Source organism: Tenrec ecaudatus, chromosome 17 (genome assembly GCF_050624435.1).
Source record: "Tenrec ecaudatus isolate mTenEca1 chromosome 17, mTenEca1.hap1, whole genome shotgun sequence".
NCBI lineage: Eukaryota > Metazoa > Chordata > Mammalia > Afrosoricida > Tenrecidae > Tenrec > Tenrec ecaudatus.
Genome location: NC_134546.1, coordinates 51,604,972 through 51,626,892, shown reverse-complemented (window position 1 = coordinate 51,626,892; position 21,921 = coordinate 51,604,972). Strand labels below are relative to the sequence as shown.

At 56.5% G+C, this 21,921-nt stretch overlaps 1 protein-coding gene across 1 annotated transcript in view; it reads right to left on the bottom strand.

Annotated features, from left to right (window-relative positions):
• Positions 1 to 21,629, bottom strand: part of ADAMTS7 (ADAM metallopeptidase with thrombospondin type 1 motif 7) — a 43,688-nt gene extending 22,059 nt beyond the window's left edge. The window contains 6 exon segments of the mRNA XM_075535415.1: positions 1,033 to 1,157; positions 1,429 to 1,512; positions 5,663 to 5,850; positions 6,126 to 6,291; positions 9,970 to 10,325; positions 21,277 to 21,629. Of these exon segments, the coding sequence (XP_075391530.1) occupies positions 1,033 to 1,157; positions 1,429 to 1,512; positions 5,663 to 5,850; positions 6,126 to 6,291; positions 9,970 to 10,325; positions 21,277 to 21,373 (1,016 nt within the window). The 5' untranslated portion in view covers positions 21,374 to 21,629.
• Between the last annotated feature and the right edge of the window lie 292 nt (positions 21,630 to 21,921).

The window sequence follows — 21,921 nt, the reverse complement described above, 5'->3', positions numbered from 1 at the left end:
GGCCTCAGGCTGGCCCCCTCCTGCCGCCCACTCGCCGCCTCCTGGCCCTTGGGAGCAGATCCTCTCGCTCACATACCACCCGCTGGCGCCTACCTGGGCCTGGGGACAGACTCCTGCATAGTCCTTTCCGGTCACTACCCCAGAGAGGGTGCAGGAAGAAGCTGCCAGAACCCAGCAGAGGGTAGAGGGCTCTCATGCACTTTGAAAATATGAAATTTGCAGCCCAAAGCCCCGCTGCTCCTGGGCTCATCAGCCCCTATGGCTGTGGGAGTCAGGAGAAGCCTCCAGCCTGACACCTGACCACGGACTTGGAACTGGCCTGCCCTGTCACCGCGTGCACCACTTCCTGGATCAACACCTTTCTGTGTGCAAACAGAGGAGCCCTGGTGGCTTAGTGGGTTACCCACTGAGCTGCCAACCACAAGGTCCGTGGTGAGAACCCACCAACTGCTCCACAGGAGAGAGGTGAGGCTGTGTCCTCCCATAAAGATTTGCAGTCTCAGGGGGTTCCTACTGTCCTATAGGGTCTCTATGGGTCAGAATTGACTCAATGTAGTGAGTTTGGCACAGATACAGAGTACAGGATGGATTTTGGGAAAAAGGCCCTTGGTGGTGCACTGATGAGGCATTCTACCACTGACCAGGTGGGTGAGTGGGTAGATGGGGTTCCCTCTCACAAGGGTTCCCCTCCTCCTCCCCGCTCCCAGGCACTCCGCAAGAGGAAGACCCAGCCATCATCTGCTCCCGAGAAGACTTCAGCCTAGAAAACCCAGTGTGGCAGTCGTACCCTGTCCCCGGGGGTCGCTATGAGTCGGAATCGACTCTAGGGCTCCCAAGTGCTGGAAGGGCCAGAGCCAACCCACCGGAGGGCTGCTGAGACCAGCCTTCGGGGAGAGGTGTTCACACGCTGCTCAAAACGGGGCTCCCCGAGACATGATGCCGCTCTCCCCCAAGTCGGGCCTCTCCCCGAGGGTTAAGGCACGCCTCCCTCGGAGGGTGGCTCTCCTGCCGCACCCCCCCCCCCAGTGGCACCTGGTCAGCAGGACGGCGGTATCATGGTGCAGGGGGTGGGCATCCTCTTTCGGGTTAATGCTCTGCTGCCACCTGCAGAAGCTACTCAGCGTGTGGTCTGCGTGGTGCGTGACCTTCAGCTCCTCCTGGGGGCACAGAGAGCAGGGGCACAGCTGGCAGATGCTGGCAAGGCTAGCCCTGCCCTTCCCGACCCCTCCCCTGAGCTCCGGGAGGGAGGGTCAGGCTCAATCCTCTGGTGCCCAAAGGAGGGAGCGGCAGGACACGCGGGCTGCCGGCCCTCCTGGCCTCCATCTCCTGGAGGCGACCTGACGGCCCAGGAGGCTCTTGCTGTGGGGCGGCTTAGCCGTGGGGCAGGGGGGCTGTGGCGTGGGAGTGGGGCAGTGGGAGGCCACGTACCTCCTCTTCCTCCAGTAGGAGCAGCCGCACGACGGTGATGTGGATGGGGTTCCCGATGTTCGGGTCATGGAACAGGCCGGTCACCTGCCCAAGAGACAGATGGCGTCAGGCTGTCCCTCAGGAAGGGTACTGCACACGGGCAGCTAGTGCTCATGCCCGTCCCACCCCAGCTGGCCCGCGGTGTGCTCACTCGCACACACCTCCAGGCAGGCTCCCCAAGGCCCACGCAAGGCTGCGCAGCCAGCACCATCCGTGTCCAGACATGTGCTTGTGTCCCCCCACTTCCCCAACCGAGCCACAGCAGAACTAGCGGGGGACAAGCACGGTAGTTCTATAACTTCATGGCCACGTGCAGGCAGATAAAAGTGTAGAGTGGTATGCCACCTGTCAGTAAGGTCTCAGCCTGATGGCGCCTGTGTGGGCGTGGCCTTCTCATGGGGGGGGGGGCTCCCCAGGGAACCTGCCTGCTCTCTGCTCTCATCCTGATCAATGTCACAGCCCTTCAGTGCTACCACCGCCCCAGAATCCACATGCCTTTGCGCCCCCCCCATCCTCCCCCCGCCCGTGATTTTCCTGCTTTCTGCATCATCGCATGTGGCTGTGTGAGTCTGAAGAGGGGCTTAGGAACCAGTACCGGATTTATGGACTTGATCTGGACTGGGCTGGGATGTTTTCTTGATGTATAATTACTTCTTGATATAAAGCTCTCTCTTACACATAGATGAGCGTCACTAGTCAACCCAGCCTCACACAACAAGCCGCCGAAAGCTTCTGCCGCCAGTTTGGACCTGTTTCCTGGTACAAGCCCTGACCCCACCAAGCCCATTGAGGGCAGCTCAGGACTCCCGATGCTGGTTGCTTGGCTCCTCTCGAGGTCTTAGCTCTGCCTCTTCTGCCCTGGTCTGGGACAGCCCTGCAGCACCCCCTCATCCCACCCCTCATGGGTGCCAGAAACAGCAAGCTGGGACTGTTGGGCCCTGGCTGGAGTCTGCAGAGAGAGGTAAGTGTAGACCTGGTTCCAGGATGACTGGCCCCTGCTCTTCTGCCCCATCTCCTGGGGCTTCTGGAACCAGAGCACAAAGTCATAGGAATAAAGGGGACAGATGGACAGTGGGCCAGGGGCAGGGACCCGGGCTATGTGAAACGGGGAACTGTCAGTTCTTTCCAAGCTCAGAGTTGCAGAGACCAGGGCATGGCAGGGCCACGTGTCAAGTCCCAGAGCACAGAGATAGCCGGACAGGCTTCTCACAAGTCCACGAAGAAAAAGAACCTTCAAGAGGCGGACAAAACAGACCCTGCTCAGAGGGCACCATGGGACTTGATGTGGGGTGGGTACACTTCATGGCCCAGCGTCGGAAATAGTGCCAGCCCCTCCCATGCAAGCTGTCGCCCCCGGGAGTCCCTTTGCCACCTTCCCCCCACATCCCACCAGTCCTGCCTCCTACACTCCTGAGTGCCCCTCTTGGTCCCCTCTTCACCCCCACTGCTCAAGGCAGCAGCTCCCGTGTGGCCAGCCGCCATCTTCCAATGGGTCCCCCACCACCTCTGTGGCCCCTACGGGGACCTGCAGCCCAGCAGTTCTAGTTACCTGTCTTTGAAATACAAGCTCAGTCTCACCATGTCTTTGTCTGGGCAGTTAATGGCTCTTCGACGTCCACAAAGGAGCCTTGGTAGCACTGTGGATTAGGTTTAGGCTGCTAACCTCAAAGTCGAGGGTTCAAACCCACCAGCTGCTCCTCGGGAGGAAGAGGAGGGCTGTCTGTTCCCGTGAAGAAAAGATGGAGTCTTGGGAACCCTATGTAGGGTGGCTGAGGCTGAGTCACCTCGGTGTCAGTGGCTCTGGTTTTGGTCACTGCCCACAGGGTAAGGACACATGTTCCTGGTCTGGCCAACAGGCCTGTGTGGTCTGGCCCTGCCCACTCCATGCCCTCGCTCCAGCCACACTGGCTTTCTCTCAGACCCCATGAGTCTTTGCAGCCCAGGGCCTTTGGACCTTCAAAGCCTGCAGCCTGGAAATGTTCCCTCCTGTCAGCCCCAAGTTATCTTCTTCTCTCTCCAGCACCCAAGGCCAGCAGGTCCTCGGGGAACTTCTGGTCTACCTCTCAGAGCACCAGAAAGCCCTGGTGGCCTCGTGGGTTATGCATTGGGGTGCGAACTACAAGGTCAGTCGTTAGAAACCAGCCACTCCACTGGAAAAAGACGAAGCTTTCTACTCCCATAAAGAATTAGAGTCTCTGAGACCCACAGGGGCAGTTCTACCCTGTCCTACAGGGTCTCGACTCAGAAATGGCTCGAAGGCAGTGAGCTTGGCTTTGGTTCTCTGCCCAACTTGAGCTCCCCGAGTGGAAACACTCCCTCCCCCCACACAAACACACACCCCATACAGCCTCAGTTGCTCAGTAAATATTGGTTGAACAAATGAATCTTGGGGCATTAATTGTGCTGGGTATTTAAAAGAAAGAATGGAAAAGGAAAAAAAAACCTTGCAGAAAAGCCCATGAAAAAAGAACCAGTCTTTCCCAGACGAAGGCAGGTGAACTTGGCCTCAGGGCCCAGCAAAGGCTTCAGAGGACAAGAGGCTCCCCAGGGTCCACCAAGACCTATACCGGCCACAGACCCACCCGATGTTCTGAGTCACCAGCAAACATAACCCTTCTTGTCATCTCCTGGAAACTATGGAGGGGAGGACAGTGCTGAGAGACACTGAGAGGTGGGGTGATCAGCTGCTCCATGAGTGCCAGCTAGTGGTCTGCAGGGCAGGGAGGGAGGGGAGGTGGGCTTCAACTGGATGACTGACATCCAGGGAAGTCAAGCCCTATTCTGGTCCGGCACAAAGAGCCAGCCAGTAGAGTAAGACCTGGGGGTCACTGGTGCCCACAAGAACCCAGGGGGTGTCATGGGGAAGCCCTCAGGCCTGGCTCGGTCTGATGCTGCCCAGATCTTGGCCCACAGCAATTCCACCAAGAAAAAAATAACAGGGACCACTGAGAAACAGGGAGGTGGCTTGACCCCAGGGAGCAGAGGCTCGGGGCCACTCCGTGGCTTCCTTCAGGTTGACAAGGAGGGCAAGGCCTCGGGGCTTGAGAACCTGGAGCCCTCTGCCTCCTCCAGCTTAGGGCCCAACCGGAATAACTGCCATCTAGCACCAATCCCCCCAGGACCTTGACTGTCAGCAGGTGCATCCCAGGCAGAGAGACTTAAGCTGGATCTTAGAGTCCTGGGATGCCAGGCTCAGGACTGGGGCTTTTCTTTTCTAAGGAACGGGGAGCCAGCGATGGTGGCGGAGTCAGGGAAGGGGTGACCAGGGGCTGAGCTTGCCGCTGAGGACAGTGGGAGCGTGACCACCAGGTGGCAGGGAGAGCATTCAGGAACAGAGCTCCTGCTGGTCCCGGAGCCCCCCGGCTTCCCAGCTGTAAACTGGGGGGGGGTTGCTCATTGGGGGTGTCAGAGGGCATTTTGTGGGGGAGGGTGCAGGAGGTGAGGGGCTGGCATGGGGGAGGCAGCAGCATGGGCCTAGAGCTCCCCTCAGACATTACCCAGCTTCAGAGCATACACCATGGTCGCCGACCGCCCAGCTCAGGGTGGCACCAGGCTTGTGTGGTGGGCTAAGAATGCCAGGCAGCGATCCTCCCTCGCAGGGGCTGCAAGGAGCAGTGTGACCGAGGCCTCTCTGCCTGTGCATGATGAGCGGGCACTGCAGTCACCTCAGGGGTCACCAGCTCTCATCAGCCAGGGCCCCTCTTGGGGCTCAGGAGACCTGGGCTCCCGTCTCCAGTGCTGGGGCCTGGCCAAGGCACCCGTGCTCCCTGGCCCAAAGTTATCTCAAATGCCATTGGCAGGGGTGGGGAAGTCACCCCTAGTCACAAGTGGGTCCGCTGGGGCTCAGAGCAGAACAGGGCCTTGCCCAGCGTCACCAGATTATAAAGCTAACATGTTGTCCCAGGAAGAGGTGATCCTTTCCGATGGGTGTGTCTTTGTCCCCAGTCCCTGGCAGAGGTCCTGGCTCAGAGGCCGGAGCTGGTTGGTCAGCGGGCAGGGGGGAGCTCTTCCAGGCAAGCACAGAGTCATGGCTGCCTCAGTTTCCCCTTGCTCATCTCTGATCCTGGCAATTGGTAGAGGCTGGTATGAAACTCAGTAGCCCAGGGGGTGGTGTCCCACTGCTGGTGGCTGGCTGGCAGACCCCACCCCTTCCTGGATGTGGGAGCTTAGACACTGTCCTGCCCTGAGCACGTACCATGTTCATGATGGTCAACACGTAGTTCTCCACATTCGGCTGCCCGTGGTATTCCACCATCTTGGTGTCGGCCACCACCAGGGTTTCCACCCACCTATCCTTGCTGAGAGACCGCTGCTGCCGCCGACGCCCCGGCCGCTGCTGCCTCTGCTCCCAGAGCTCGCGGCGAGACTCCAGCCCCGGGGATGCTGTGGGTGCGTGGACGTCACGGGTTAGTCTGCGGTGCAAACTGGCTAGTTCCTCTACAGGGGAAGCGCAGCCCAGAGGTGGGCAGTGGGGAGTGGGCACGGAAGGCTGTAGGCCCTCCCATCCCCCACCCCCACCCCACACATCAGGAAGGCACAGGCTATAGGCAGGGGTGGTTCTGTTGGGTTAGGGGAGCAGGGCGTGGGGAATGTTAGCAGTCTTCGAGAAGGGGCCCACCAACCCCCTGAGCCCATCCCCATCCAGCAGAGGGGAGTACCTTGCACCCCGCAGGTGCCCGCAGTCCGGAAGGCACCCTGTTGTCCCCATCTCGCGGATGCCTGGCGCTTGTATACCACGTGGGGCTGGGCCTGGCCAGGCCGGGAGGGGACACTGTCCATAGGCTCAATGAAGTAGTCCTCATGAGAGAGCTGGAACACACCTTTCTGGGGAAGAAGCAACCAGGGCTACATGGGGGAGGGGAGCAGCATCACGCAGGCCCTCCAGATGCCACTCCTCTCTAGCCACTCCCACTCCAGCCCCACCGCCCTCAGCCTGGAATGTCCTTCACACAGCTAGTGGGCTCTAGGTTCACGTGAGAGGCCACATAGGCCCCAGGAAGTGATCAACATACCAGGTGGCGTCTTCCACCCAGTTCCAGACAGCCCCCCACACCGAGCCCTCAGGCTGGGTCTCCAGATCACTTTGTATCTCCAGCCACGCTGACCTTCTAGCTGGTGGGGCTTCAACCCTATCCTTGGTTTCCCCCAGGCAATTGGTCAGTCTGAGAGCAGGTCCACCCACACCCAAGTCACTGGGGTGTTCACAGCCATTGGGACATCCTGTTCCCTGGACCCAAGTCAGAGAAGGGAAGTCGGCAGGAGGTGGAGGGGAGTGGTCTCAGACATGCCCACTGGCATCCAGAGAGTCCAGGGAAGGGAGGGAGGTGTCTTGGGGATGGCCACCACCTCCTGAGGAAGCGCAGGCCACCACTGGGGGACTTCAGACGGAGGAAGCATTTTGCTCCCTCAGATGCCCCTGACTGACATCCATTGAGGTAGTTAGTTTATTGTGCCAACCTGGCCGATAAACACATGTGGGATTAATTGAAGGGCAGAGAGATAAATGGCTCGGTGAGCCTTGCCTTTCTTGTCTCTTGCTCTTTGATCATCGGACCAGTGTGCGGCTGCCTTGCTTGTTCTTTGCCTCAATTTGCAAGCTACAATGCCTGTGGGACACCTAACCTGTGGACTGTGTCGCTGTAATTTGAGGCTCCTTCAAGACCTGCTTCACCACACCATTGGAATGTACATCTCTTGAGCTGGAGACTGTCAGACCCTGTCATCTGGCTGACTGTTGGTGACCTGCCTTGTTGTTTGTTGCCTGTGGCCGGACGACCTGAATTGCTCTACAGAGGACTACCCGGCGGCCCTCAAGACTTGAAGGACTGCCAGTGTCTCACAGCTGTCTCATGGGAGTGAGCTGCACTGAGTCATTTGTACTGCTTTATAATTTAATTAACTGTTTATTTCTTATGTTATGTATCTCTATCTGTATAAATATATATAAGATTATTAGCATTCTGGTTTTGTTTCTCTAGAGAACCCTATCTAACACATCCATCCTGCCCCTCCCTTGGATCATGTGGAGCCAGGAGCCTAGAGAGCTGAGTGCGCCTCTGCGTTGGGGTCTACAAAGCTGGGTTCAATGCAGACCCCACCACGGGATCACTGGTTGGCCTCAGACACGTCCCTCTCCAAGTGCGTTTCCTCATCCACTAAGCAGGCAGGATGAGCAACTGTCCCAAGGGTTCAGCCGGATGACCTGGACGTGAAGGCGGCATGACAGAGATGGCTGGTGTGGTTGTCATGGGAACTGTGGCCCATGGTTAAGAGCATGGGTTCTGGAGCCAGACCACCTCTTCTCCCAGGCTTTGGGAGAGACAACCAATCAAACAAATAAGACACACACACACACACACACACACACACACAAGAGACAGCGGAGGGCAGGCACTAGGAAGCGCACGGGGCATGTGACAGTTGGTGCACAGCTGTTTTTGCCTGGGGATCAGGACAGGCTTTTGAGGAGGTGAAGTTTATGCTGATGTCCGACCAAGAAGACACCAGGTGGAAGTCTGGGAAAAGAACATTCTAGGCAGAGGGAGCCGCTTGGGAAAAGGCCCTCAAGGGGGGAATGAATGAGCCTGGTGCGTGTGGAAAAGTTAAGACACAGCGAATACCTAAGATGTCCTCGGCTGGAAAACAAGGCTTTCTACTCCCGTAACGAGGGGCAGTCTGGGAAGCTCCCGGGGGCTACTCTTCCTTGTCCCATAGGGTCGCTGTGAGTCAGCATCAACTAGTGATTTGGCTCGGCTATGTAAGCAGCACAAGTACTATTGTTCGCCACGGTTTACAGATGAGGAAACTGAGGCTCCTAGAGGGGGAGTAACTTGCCCAAGGCCACATACCTAGAAAGAAAGTCAGTGCGGCTGCAGCAAACGGGGGGAGGGGGGGGGATGAGTGCAGGGGGTGAGTCTCCCATGCCTGGAGCAATGGCAAGCCCCTTCGCAGCTGGGGCCTCGGCCCCAGAACCTCCAAGCCTCCGGTGTCTGGGGCATTTGTACCCACCCCCTTGGTCAGGGATCCCCTTTGAAGGAGATGAGAGCGGCACAGGTGTTTGGCTTCCCCGGCTGCTAGGCTTCTCTTCGCTCAATACAGGATGCCAATGGGAGTCAGAGAAGAAGGCGAGGAAGTGAATTTGGGAAGAGTCTGCCAAGTAAATAGGCCATAACGCATTCCAGGCAGCGGCCTGAGGCTCGTGGACCGCAGGGCTCTCAGAGCCACGCCCAGTGGCTGTCATTTCTACTGGTTGGGCAGACCTGCCCACGGCAACCCACCTAGCCACGGGCCCTGTCAGTATCCCCAAAATAAGCCCTGCAGTTCAAGACAGGTGAGCTTCCAAAAGCCCAAACCTCCTATGGGCTGCCAATTAGATCTTGTCCCAACTATGGCAGAGCTGAGGGCCTCCTGGGCACAGCTGATGGTGACTAGTGTGTACTTGTCCCTTGTGCCTCCCTAAACATGCAACAGAGTCAGGAGGGCAGAGCAGATCCTAAATGGGGGGGAAGACAGAAACCGCTGACGCAGGGTCCTCCAGGGCAGACAGTTTATTCGGGCTGTCAGCAGCCCCCAGTATTACCTTTCAGCCCAAGTCCAGTGGCGGAGGCCTACTGTGCAGGGAGCCAATGGGGACAGGGCCGACAGAGGTGGCCGATGGGGACAGAGGGCCGACAGAGGTGGCCGATGGGGACAGAGGGCCGACAGAGGTGGCCGATGGGGACAGAGGGCCGACAGAGGTGGCCGATGGGGACAGAGGGCCGACAGAGGTGGCCGATGGGGACAGAGGGCCGACAGAGGTGGCCGATGGGGACAGAGGGCCGACAGAGGTGGCCGATGGGGACAGAGGGCCGACAGAGGTGGCCGATGGGGACAGAGGGCCGACAGAGGTGGCTGATCACCGTCTGAGGAAAGACAAAAGGCAAAGGCTCCCACCCAAGTGGAGAGCAGCCTAAGGGAGGTTGGCAGGCTAGCAGCACAGGACGCAGGAAGACACGGCCAGCTGCTTTCTGAATCACGCACCACCACTCCCACGACCACCACTTCCATTGCCCGTGGAAGCATCCCCCAAGCTCGGTGCGCCAGGTGTTGAAGAAGAACGGCTCCTCCCCCTTCACGGTGTGGTTTCCTTCCAGAATGAGACGAACAGGGCCCCTTGACGGCCGCAGAGCGCCAGGACTTTCTTCTGCAGCACCCACCTTTCGGTGGGCGACCCTTTGTATCTCACCCAGAGAACTGGCTCATCTGCACACAGGGGTGCTCACAGAATAAGGCCTCTGGACTGACCATGGCAGCGTACTCGGGGAGTTTGCCAGAAATGCCAACATTTCGGGGTCCAGCTAAGACCTCCCCGCTAAGAAATCGTTTTAGTTGCAGCTGCCTGGGGGTGGGGTGGGGGGTGTGTGAAGCACATTGCCCAAGGCTACCAGGCAAGCCTGGACTTAGCTGAGGGCAGCCCTGCATGCCATCCCCCTACCCCCACGCCCTGCACGCCCAGGTACTCACCAGTCCATTGCACGCACTGATGGCTGCCAGGCCACCCTCCAGCTCGGGGTCCTGCACCTCCCCAAGCAGGTGGCAGGCAGGCGTGTGGGCCGAGATGTATGCACGGCCCGGGCCCCCGCCCCGCCGTATCTCGGTGACAAAGCCCGGCGCCAGCAGGTGTGGGTTGGTGCTCAGGTTGAAGCGCAGCTCTCGTCCCTGGTACAGCAGCTCGTAGAAGGCCGGCGCGCTGGGCGGGGCGGACAAGTCCCGCTTGCGCAGGGTGCGCGGCCACAGCTCATAGGACAGGAAGGAGCCCCCTGCGTCCACACGCACTGGGTGCACGACATCCAAAGCCACCCGGCTCTCAGAGGTGGGACCTGGGCGAAAAGAAGAGGGGGCCTTGGTCAGGGCTGGACACAGGAGGTAAAGCGCATTGGTCTCGGAGATCAGGCTGGGGGTGCAGGGTGGGGGAGCAGCCACAAGGCTGCTGCTGGAGTCAGAGCCGGGGTTCCTCCAGGGCTCCCTAAGTCTGGCGCCCGTCTCTGGGCATCAGTTTCTCCATTCGGGTTATTAACAGATGGCCCTGCTTCTACGGCTGCCCACCGCACTCCTGCATCCGAAGCTCCAAACTTTCAGCAACGCACAGTCTGTGCTCCGTCTTCGTTATCCCAGAAATACCACAAGTGGGCGACTTCAAGGTGCCAGCTCCAGGACTCCTCTCTCTGTGGGCTCTGGGGGAAGGCCCTGCCGCCTTTCAAGAGCTGAGAACTCAGTGTGCCCAGAGATCTCCATGTGTCTTGACATTAATCCTCTGAATCCAGAAGACTCAGGGACCCTGGGTCCAAGGGACATGCTCCATTCTCAGCTCTGCTCCATTCTCAGCTCCTCTTTCCTGGGATCAGTTAGGTCCCTCTTTCTCTGCTCATTCTCTCTCCTTTTCTCTCCGGTGGTTCCCAAGGAAACTCTCCTGAGGTCAGAGCAGGGCTTTCACCCAAGCAAGGGTGTCATTTCCTTACAAGACACATCAGATCACACCGTGGGATTGATCGAAGCATGATGTAACCTCCAAATTATATAATCACATAACTGCCCAAACCACTGAAAAATTAGCCAAGTTGACACATATTATTTTTTTGGAAAGGGCAACGCTATCCAGTCCTTGACTCTGCCCCTCGCTCCTTCCATTCTACCCACTGGGCCTCTTGATGCTCCTCCGGCTGCAGGACCCGTGAGGAGTTGTGTACTCTGGTTCCTTCTGCCTGGAACTCCTCCATCACACATCCCCATGGCTGACCCCCACGCACCTCAAGTCCATGACTCCCTCTTGGGGAGGCTTGCCCCGACCATGTTACTTGAGCACCGTAACCCTCAGACTCTGTGTTCCCCATTCCTTGCGCCATCTGACATTCAGATCATCCCGGGTTTATTATTTCTTCTGTCTCTGCTTACTCCCTCTCCCCCTAGGACCAGGAGAGCGAGAAGCCTCCAAGTCTTTGTTTGTTTGTTTGTTTGTTTGTTTGTTTGTTTGTTTGTTTTGATGACTGCAAGTCCCACAGAGAGCCCTAGTGTCAAGCTGGGCTGCATCAGTTGTTTGAAACCTCCAGCTGCTATGTGGGAGAAAGACGGGATGTTTTGTGCCCATAAAGTTACAGTCTGTGAAACTCACAGGGACAGCTCTCCCCTGGCCTGTAGGGCCACTATGAGTCGGCATCGACTCGATGGCAGTGAGTTTGGTTTTGGTAAATGCTAGCAAAGTGCCTGCCAACTAGTCCCTGCTTGGTAAACAGCTGCTAAGTGCATCAACAGAATGAACAGTGTGGTATTTCCCAGTAAGCAAGGCAAAAACCCCCAAAATCCAAACCTTCTACCCAGGAGTCAATTCTGACTCACAGGAGCCCCTCTGTAGGGTTTCTGAAGCTGAACATTTTTACGGGAGCAGACAGCCTCGTCTTTCTCCCACTGAGCAGTGGGTGGATTCAAACTGCTGGCCTTGCAGTTAGGAGCCCAGTAACTAGAGTAACTAGTGCCCAGTGTCCCCAGGGGTGCTCAAGCAGCACAGCAAGCACAGGCTCACTTAACCAGTCTGGTGAACAGCTTCACTTTTTTCCCCACAGCATCAAAGATTTTGCTTCCAGGTCTCCCAGTGCCCCAGCACCTTCCTGAAGAATCAGGGCCTCTTCACGTGTGCAATCCCTGACAGGGACCAAGTGCCCTGTGAGCCAGGGGCGTGCGGGCTCGCCTGTGCTTGCTTTCCAGTCTGCAGTGAGCCAGTCTGTATGCTTTACACTCAGTCACGCGGATGACTGCACGCACAGTTGTGTGCCTGGGCTGACTTTCTAACCCGTAGTGAAACAGTGCCTGTGTTTTCACCCTTACTGGACAATCAAGGGGCCCTGGTGGCGTAGCGGTTATGCAGGGGGCTGCTCACTGCAAAGTCGGAAGTTTGAAACCACCAGCCGCTCCACAGGATAAAGTCAGAGCTTTCTACTCCCATAAAGAGTTACCGTCTCAGAAACCCACAGGGGCAGCTCTAGTCTGCTCTATAGGGTCGCCATGAGTTGGCATCGACTCGATGGCAGTGGGTTTGGTTTCGGGTTGGGCAGTGACCCGCAGAGACGGCTGAGATCAGAGTCTCCTCTCCTGAGGCCCTCGCAAGGATGACTGGACAGATGGCAGAGCCTGGTCACCGGCCGAGCAGGTGATTATGACTGTTACTAGCCTGGTGGCTTTAGCATGTGCTCTGAGGAGCCTGGGGCTTCTGCAAGTGTCTCCCAGCCTCCTGAGATGCAAGACTGGGAAGGACCACCCACGGGGCGAGGCACCCCTCCGACCCCTGCCTTCAACAGAGCAGCTCTGGTTTCTTTTGTGCATCTCTAACCGGTCATTCAAAGGAAGTGTGTGCTCCAGGGCTGGAAAAAATCTGCAGACTTCTGCTCAGACTCTTGCAGTTTGCAACACTCTGCCCCCAGTGGTTCTGTCCTCTTGGGTCTGTCTGGGAAGCCACGGACCCCTAGCCCTTTTGTGCCTGGTGTTCCTTCTCAGAAGGCTTGTAAAGCCATCAACAAAGCGCACAGGCCTTTTGGAGGATACTGAAATACCCACTACCAACGTCTGATTCTCAGTTGCCAACGGGTGGGCGAGAGGGAGGGGCGAAGGAGGGCCCAGGAGGAACTGGGAGATGCCGGGTGTCCGTTAGGGGAGATGCCACAGTTGGAGGACGGATGAGGCTAATGGCTGAACAACCTGAAGGACATAAGTCAGGACACAGACGTGAAGGTGTCCAACTGTCTGGCGTCTTGTGACGTACGTGAGGCGGCTTCGGAAAGTCCGTGGGGTAAACGGGATGAAAACGGATCTTTTCCACGAGATATTTTGAAGCCCCCTTTAACACAATTAAAATTTTTAAATATATTTATTAAAGCGGCGTTTAGACTGGTGAGCTTTTCTAACGCATCTAATGGCACATGCAGCAACGCTGGTACCTTTGAAGTCATGAAGAACATAAACCCAACTTGGAGGAAAATGTTCTAGTTTTCTCCTGGTGGTTGCAAGGTCACGGCTGCCGCTAATCCCCCGGCAATCTGTTCGGAGCGTGCACAGTGGAAGGAGATGCTCGATTTCACTTAGAGGAAAGGCAGTTTGAAGAGGCGATCTTCTCCCAGGAGCCCTGGTAGATTGGCGGTTAAAGCACTTGACAGAGCACTTACAGCCAATCCCCAGGAAAAAAGATGAGTCCGGCTTATTAACAACCTGCCACATGCAGATGACCCCACCTGGCCTGCTGAAAGTGAGGTGGGCCTGAAGCAGGTGAAGATAAAGAATGCAGCCTTCAGTATGGATTATAGCTCAGGGTAAAGAAACCCCCAATCCTCACACCTGGATCAATAGGTCACATCACGATAGAAAATTGAAGTTGTCGAGAAGTGCATTTCACTGAGATCCACAATCAGTGCTCATGGAGCTACGGTCTTGAGAGCACCCAGAAAACTGCATCTCACTTATCTGTGCACACGGCCTCTTCCAAGTGCTAGCGGCCAGAGATGCCACTGTGAGGGCTCAGGGGCTGCTGGCCCAAGCAGCGCGTTTTCAGTGGCCGCGGATGCGTGTGAAAGTTGGACAGTGAATGGAAAAGACTTCGGAAGAACGGGTGCATTTGAATTACGGTGTTGGCAAAGAATATTGAAAGTGCCAGGGCCTGCCAGAACAAACATCAGTCTTGGAAGAAAGGCAGCCAGAAAGTTCCCTAGAAGCAAGGATGCCAAGCCTTCACCCCACATGCTGAGGACATACTCTCAGGAGAAACCAAGTTCCTGCAAAAGGACATTGTGCTTGGTAAGGGAGGTGGCTGGCGAAAAGAGGAAGACCACCTCCCCCCCCAAAAAAAAAGAGATAGGCTGACACAGTGGCTACAGCCATGGGCTCAAAGGTGACAACAGTGAGGGCCATGCAGGACTGGGCAGTGTTCCACTCTGTTGGACACAGAGCTGCTTTGAGTTGAAACTGACTGGACCGCACCTCGCAAGAAGTGGAGGAAGAAAGCGGTGCCTCCTTCTTGCCCCCCTCACCCCACCCCCCACATTTCTGAAGTTCCCAGTCTCTGTTGGAGGTGCCCGGTTCTGAATCTGGCCGCTCTGTGGTTTCTCCCTGTCCTAGACTGAGTTGGTGGGTACCCAGCTTTGGGAGCCTGGCTGCTCACGACAAGGAGCCCTCAGGCTCACACGCTGTCTGGATCCCCTGAAGATTTCCCACTGGATTCTCAGGGGACAGGCGGGAATGGAAGGGAAGCCACGCCCCAGCCCAAGGCTCTGTCTGGGCCAGAAAGGCAGCCCGCCCTCCAGCCCTCCAGTCTGCTGCCATCCGGCAGAGTGTCCCCACTGTGTTGAGGTCATCCCCTCACCAACACTGCTCACCTCTGCCCTACTGGGCTGGTGGCCAACAGGGCACAGAGATGGTCTGAAGCATCTCAGAAGGTCAGTGGGCTTGGGGCGGGGGGCGCTGCAGTGTGGCTTTGGGCAAGTTTTCCTGCCTCCGCGCTTCAGGGGGACATGTGGGCCATAGCGTGCCAGACTTCCCAGATAAAAATCACACAGAGGTTTTTGTCAGAAACCGATTCCCAAAGCCCATCCCAGACCCACTGAGTCAGCATGTCCAGGAAACAGGACAGGGAAGCTGTGTTTTGAAAAAGAGCCTCAAGGGACTGGAATCATGGCAGATGGTGGGAAATTCCCTACTGGTGGGACCTCCCGGGTACCTGGGGAGCTATGCAAATCCATGGATGCTCAGACTCTCTGCCAGAGGTGCAGAGTCCTGAGATCCAGCTGCTGAGGCCCAGGAATGTCTATTCTTCTAACCCGTTTTCCCTGGTTGTCATGGTCATTGTTGGGGTTCTGATGTAGACATTTTAGGGGTTGGCCTCCCAAGAGCTACCAGGCTGGGTGCTTTCAAGAGAGATCTTGCTCTGATAAATCCTAATAAGGGCATTTGGGATTGCTACCCCACAACCACAGCCTGAGCATTCATTTCCTGAGCATTTGTTTTTCCTGTTTGCCAGTTTGTTGCCTTTTTTTGGGGTGGGGGCGGGGGGGATGAGGACGGTTGTTTTGGCCAGCAGAAATATCAAAGTGAAATTTATTAGTCAGTTGCCGGTGTGTGTACATCAGATGATCTTGTCCAAAATCTTAATTTCCCACTTTTCTAGAGAAGCCTTAGCACCCACCCAGCCTGAGCTCCACTGTGACTGCAGCTGAAGAGTCGCGGCCCCTTCTCAAGGGCTGATACACTTTCCCGCTTACCTCAGTCCCCACTGTGTTCCCACCCTGCGTCCCTGCCCTGCGTTCCCACCCTGGGCTGAACTTAGGGTACCCTTTGGCACTGTGCTTCGTTGTCTTGCACTCAGTAAAGAATCGAGTCTCAAGGGTTCATGAGGGAGGGGGGATCGGGGAGGGAGGGGGAAGAATGAGGAGCTGATGCCAGGGGCTTAAGTGGAGAGCAAATGTTTTGAGAATGATGAGGGCAACAAATGTACAAATATGCTTTACACAATTGATGTTTGTATGGATTGTGATAAGAGTTGTATGAACCCCCCCATAAAATGATTTTTAAAAAAGAATCGAGTCTCTAACAAAAAGGGCGGGGGGAGGAAGATAGGCCAAGAGGGCCCAGGTTTCAAGAGAACAAGTATCTCCCCAACTAGTCTTGCTTGTTCACTAATGCCACCCATCTGGTCCCCGTGCCCATTTGGGTGTGTGGCTCTTAGCTACTAATTGTGAAGGAATGCTCCAATCCCCAAAGTCTGGCGGAAAGTACAGGACATTATTCCTGCACTTGAAATGGATCAGTGATGGAAATGAATCTGGGACACCTAAGGCTTCCATCCCTGCCAAGTATGGGGAGCCCCAAACAAGAGGCAACTCCACTGTTTAGATGGCCCAGGTGGAGAGAGCCTTGGTCAAAGTGGGTGCACCTGAGATGTTTGTTCCTTGATGAGTTGCTGTGGGTGCTGTGTGTCGTCTGATCAATTCCGGCTCTTAGCAACCCTACCGGACAGAGCAGGCCTGCCCCATTGAGTTTCCAAGGCATGATCTTTACGGAAGCGGGTCACCAGGTGGGTTTGGACCAATGGCTTTCTTTTTGGTTGCTGCCGAGCGCCTCACCATTGTGCCACGAGACTCCTTTCCCTTGGTGCCTGGGTACAAAGCCAACCGTGAAGACCAGGAGGACATCCTGCTGGAAGAGGCCGTGTGAGCAAAGTCAGAGAGGTGGGCTGGTGCTCAGAGTGAGGGGATAGGAAGGCAGGGAGCCTGGCCCAGACATGTTTTGTGAAACGGGAGACAGTGGAATGGCAGCTAAATCAAGGCCAGCTGCATGGGCTTGAGAAGTAGAAAGACACAGGTTTGGGTCCCAATTCAGCCATTTAACAGGCGGCTTCGTCTCTCTGTGCCTCACATTCCTCATCTGCTCAGAAACTCAAAGGCAGACAGCAAAAGGCGGGAGCCCGGGTTGAGGTGGTGAAAATGACAGGAAAGCAGAACACAGAAAGGCACCAGCTACAATACAAGGCTTTGTGGTCAATAACATGACAGCCGTTCCCCAGCATGAACACCCATGCCCAAGGGCCAACCAGCCCAAAGGGCTCAGTGGACTGCCACAGCAGCGTCTTTGAACACGTGTGCTTTGGAGAAAAGGGTACTGTGTGGCCCAGGAATCCACACCCCTGGGGAGAAATGTTCCCCAATCCTTTTTTTAAAAGTGTCCCTGAAGAGGAATCCATGCCCTTTGTTCTGCATGGCCCTATTGAGAATCCCAATGCAGATCATGGGTAAAGATTGCGAGACAGAAAGTCAAGATGCATTACAAAGCAGCCCAGCCCACTGCCATCAAGTGGATTCTGACTCTAACAACCGTGTAGGATACAGGAAAACTGCCCTCACGGTTTCCAAGGCTTTACTACAGTGGCTCTCAAGCTTCCTCATGCCACCACCCTTTGACACAGTTCCTCGTGTGCTGGAGGCCCCCCAACCACAGCATCATCTTCGTTGCTACTTCCTAATTGTAATTTTGCTACTGTTATGAATCGGGTCGCGACCCACAGGTTGAGAACCAGTGCTTTATATCATTAACGGAAGAGACTGTCTTTGGTGGAAAAGAGCAGCGGGTAGGTTCCAACTGCAGCCTTTTCCACGAGCAGCTCAGTGTTTACTTAGCCCCCGCCCCAGCAGAGCTTCCTAAGTAAACCTCTGCTGCCCGTAGAAAGCATTAGGCCGAATACAAGATAGAGCCAGACTGCTTAGGCTTGAATCTCAGCTGGACCATCCACAGCTGTAAGAACATGAGTAAATTTCTCAACCACTCGGAGCTGCAGTTTCTCTCCATGTGGAAATCAGAGACAATAATGGTGGTACTGTTAGGTAAGTGTGCTAACCACTAGGTTGGTAGTTCAAACCCACCAGGCACTCTTCAAGAGAAAGATGAGCCTATCTGCTCCGGTAAAGATGGACAGCCTCGTTAGAAACAGCCCCAACGCCCTCCAGTAAAAGAATGGACAAGGACACTTTGGTACACATGTACCATGGACTAGTAAGCATCGCTAAAAAGCAATGATCGAACTACAAAACACTTTATGGCGTTATGCAGTGTGTCCATCACACAAGGACAAATATGAGACTGCTGCAGCAAGGATAAGAGCCACGACAAAGACTTGCGTGCCAAAAGGAACAGACTTTGGAGATTCTAAGGAAGGAGAAGAAGCGGGGAAGATGGAGCAATGGACTAGACAGATACTGACTTGAGTGAAAGGGAGGATGGAGATAGGGGGAGAGAACTCAGGGTAGAATAGGGCTAATGAGGGGGTTCCAACAGCTCAATTCAGAGTTGGTGGTTCAAAGGCAAATCGCCCCCTGTGACAGTTACAAAATATCCTGTCAACTTTTGGAGGGGTGGAGTCTAGCCTGTCAATCAGGTCATAACCCAAGAGGCCTCTGTGTGAGCATGGCCTTCTGGAAGCTCCCTAGAGGCGGGACACACACTGTTCCCTGTGAGACATTCCGCACAAGCCACATGGAGCTATGGAGCTAGAGCTCTGGAGCTGGAGGAGCCACGTGGAGATCCACGCCAGCGCTGAGATGCTTCCACCACCACTGGATCCACAAGACTTTCCACCCACTGGTCTGTGATCTTCCAGCATTTGGTGTCATTGCATGTGTTTCATGAGTCTGAAGAGAACTTTGTATATCAGTATCAGATATATGAGCTAATATATAGGACTTATGGACTTGATCTGGATCAGGTTGGAATGCTTTCTTAATATATAATTATTCTTTTGATAAAGCTCTTATACATATATGAATGTCTCTGGATTTGTTTCTCTAGTCAACCCAGACTAACACCCCCAACTCCCCACCCCCCACACACACAACTAACTCACAATAAAAAAATTCATCAAAAAAAGGGTTTAGTCTCAGAAACCCATAGGGTCGTTATGAGTCAGCATTGACTGGAGAACAGTGGATTTGGGACTTTGCATAGAAAGAGGGCTTTCTTCTCTCGTAAAGATGTTCACTCTCAGACACACAGAGGAAGTTCTGCCCTGTCTTATAGGGCACCATGAGTCAGAATCAACTTGATGGCAGTGAGTTTGTTTGTGTTTGTTCTGGTGCCCATGGGGGCCCCGAGGAGTGGTTACTCACTGGGCTGCCACCCAAAAGGTCAGCAGTTTGAAACCACCAGGAGAAAGACGGGGCTCCGGTAGAGAGTTGCAGTCTCAGAAACTCACAAGGGGGAAGTACCCTGTCCTACAAGGTCGCTCTCAGCTGGCATCGACCCCAGGGCAGTGAGTAATGAGTGAGTTTGGGTGGCCCAAACGGACCACCACCTAGAACCAGTAAAGGGGAACTGCAAATTCCAGTCATTGTCCAGGACCTGCCACCAGAGTTGGCAAGTTGGGTTTGCAGAGCTACAGCTACAGGGGGATTTCCCCAGGCCCACTCCCAGGGCGGAGTACCACATTCTGTTCCTGAGTGAGTCTGTCCCCCCACATCTGGAGATCCGCCCGCTACTGCCACACTGGGTGTTAAATGCTTCAAATATCATTCCTAGGCGGCAGAGCTGTCACAATGGAGATTCCTGCAGCGAAGTGCCAGCATGGTGTGTCCTCTCACCTCCCTATCAAATGTCTGAATTACAAACCAGTCCTTCAAATGCCCTGAAGCCCATGCCAAGGAGGATGAAAAAAGCCTGGTTGAATGTCTAAATGGCACATGCCCCCCTCCATGAGTTTGCAGGCATGTGTCTGATACTCCTAGACCTGCGTGTCTGCTCGTTCTCAGGAGCTCTGGTAGCACAGTGGATTAGGAATTGGCCGGCTAACCATAACTTTGATGGTTCAAGCCCCCCAGTCACTGTGAGAGAAAGATGAGGCTTTCTGCTCCCCTCAAGGGTGACAGCCTTGGAAAGCCACAGGGGCAGTTCTACTCTGCCCTTTGGGGTCACTATGAGTCGGAACGGACTACGTGACAGTGAGCTTGTTGACATGCTTCTTCTCCATTCTCGCCACCTTGCTGCTAGGCTGACTGCTCTGAGGGCTCCTCAAACACAGGGTGCAGAGGTTCCCTGAAACTCTGCCCCTAACTTTCCTACCATCCCAGCCACTACCCCCTACTAGGGAGGCAGATCCCCCCATTTCCCTTGCAAACCAATCCCCTGCCATCAGGTCCATTCTGACACACCCGTGACCCTGGGTTTCTGACATTGTAAATGTTATCTTTACTGCAAGAACTGCCAGGCTTACGGATAGCAACCCAGTGCTGACCCCAAAGCATTAGCTGGGCCTCTTCCACTTTCCCAGCACAGCTTAATCCCAGTCCACAGCAGACCCCTCGCCCTTCCTGAGTCCTTCCAAGTCTACCCACACCCCCCGCCCCCCAGTCCTGAGAAAAATCAAATCCAATCCACCACCCAAGTATCCCTACAGACTCACAGCAACCTGTCAGGTGGAGGCGACCTGTCCTATAGGGTTTCCCGCCTGCATCTATTTACAAGGGTTTGCTCCCCAAAGGCCTTGGTAGGTTTGAACCTCAGACGCTTAACCACTGTTCCACCCTTCCAGTCCCTCCAATCTCAGGACTCAACTTCTCTATCGTATCCTCCCTGGCGCTAAGCCAGCTAGGCTCTTCCCACTGGGGGACCGGTCCCCATCACAACCCAGCTCCTCGAGCACCCAGCCAGGGGCCTGATACACCAACGGCCCCTAAATTCCCAGGCCTGCCAGGAGCGCAGCGGCCGCTGGACCAAGAACAAATCTGGACTCGGGCCAGAGGATCTTCATAGGCCGCCGGCCGGCCTGGCTGGGCGGGGAGAGGCTCTAGCCGAGGGCCAGGGAAACAAACTCCCGCTCCCGGCTCCACTCCCCACGCCTTCACATTTGGGGGAGGGGGAGGCAGGAAGTGAAAGGGCCGCTGGAGACCGGGGCCCCGGCGCCCCGGAGCTGGGCCCGCGGCCAGGCAGCGGCGGGCGGGGGTCCCAGAGAGACCTGCGCTTCGCCCTGGGCGTCGCGGCCGCTGTGCAGTCGAGGCACGCCGAGGCGGGTGGGAAGATGCGCTCCGTCCAGCCCCTGGGGTGAGCACACCCCGGGGGAGGCGCGCTGCTGCACCCGGAGTGTGGAAACTCCAGTTTCACGAGCGCAAGGGGCTATTCAAGGCCACGCGCACGGCCACCAGCGGGGTCCGGGGCTGGGGAGGTGCCCGGTGGCGCAAGCGGCTCCGGCAGGGGTCTGCAGAGGGGTACACCGAGTGCGGCAGAGCGTGGAGCGGCTGGGGAGGGGCGGCCACCCACCTGGAGCAGGTCCCGGGGCGCCGGGCGCCAGGGCGCAGAGCAGCAAGAGGGGGCGCAGCAGCAGAGCGGGGCTGCGGGGACTCCGGCCGCCGGGCATGGTTGGGGACCCCGAGCGCGCACACTGGTCCGTCCCGTCCGGTCGCTGCCCGGGATGCTCAGTGTGCTCCGGGACGCGGCTCCAGGAATGCCCGGCCGCGAGCAGCCCCCAGCTACTCGGGCCCGGCGGGCGGCCGCGCTCGGTCCGCAGGCAACAAAGGCTGCTGGGCCCACCGCCTGGTCCCGCGGCCGAGGCAAAGAAAAGACGAGAGAAGTGGGGGAGAAGGAAAGAAAAGGAGGGTAGCGGAGCGGCCGCCGGCCTCCGCCCCGCCCCTCGGGCTCCTGCCCCGCCCCCGGGTTGCTCCTCCCCACCGCCGGTCGGCCGGCTCCGGCTCCCGGGGCTGCCCTGTGCGCGGGTGGGGCCGCGGGCCGGACGAGCACTGGCCCCGCGACGGACGCCCGGCCACCCGCCCGCCCGCTGGGCCGAGGGTGACCCCTGGTGGCATGGCTGCGCTGGGCCCTCCCGACCTGGGCTCTTGGAGGTCCCTTAAGAATCTGGGATTTCCGGAATTTTTTCTTTGTCCCTGAACTGAACTGAGTGCATGCACC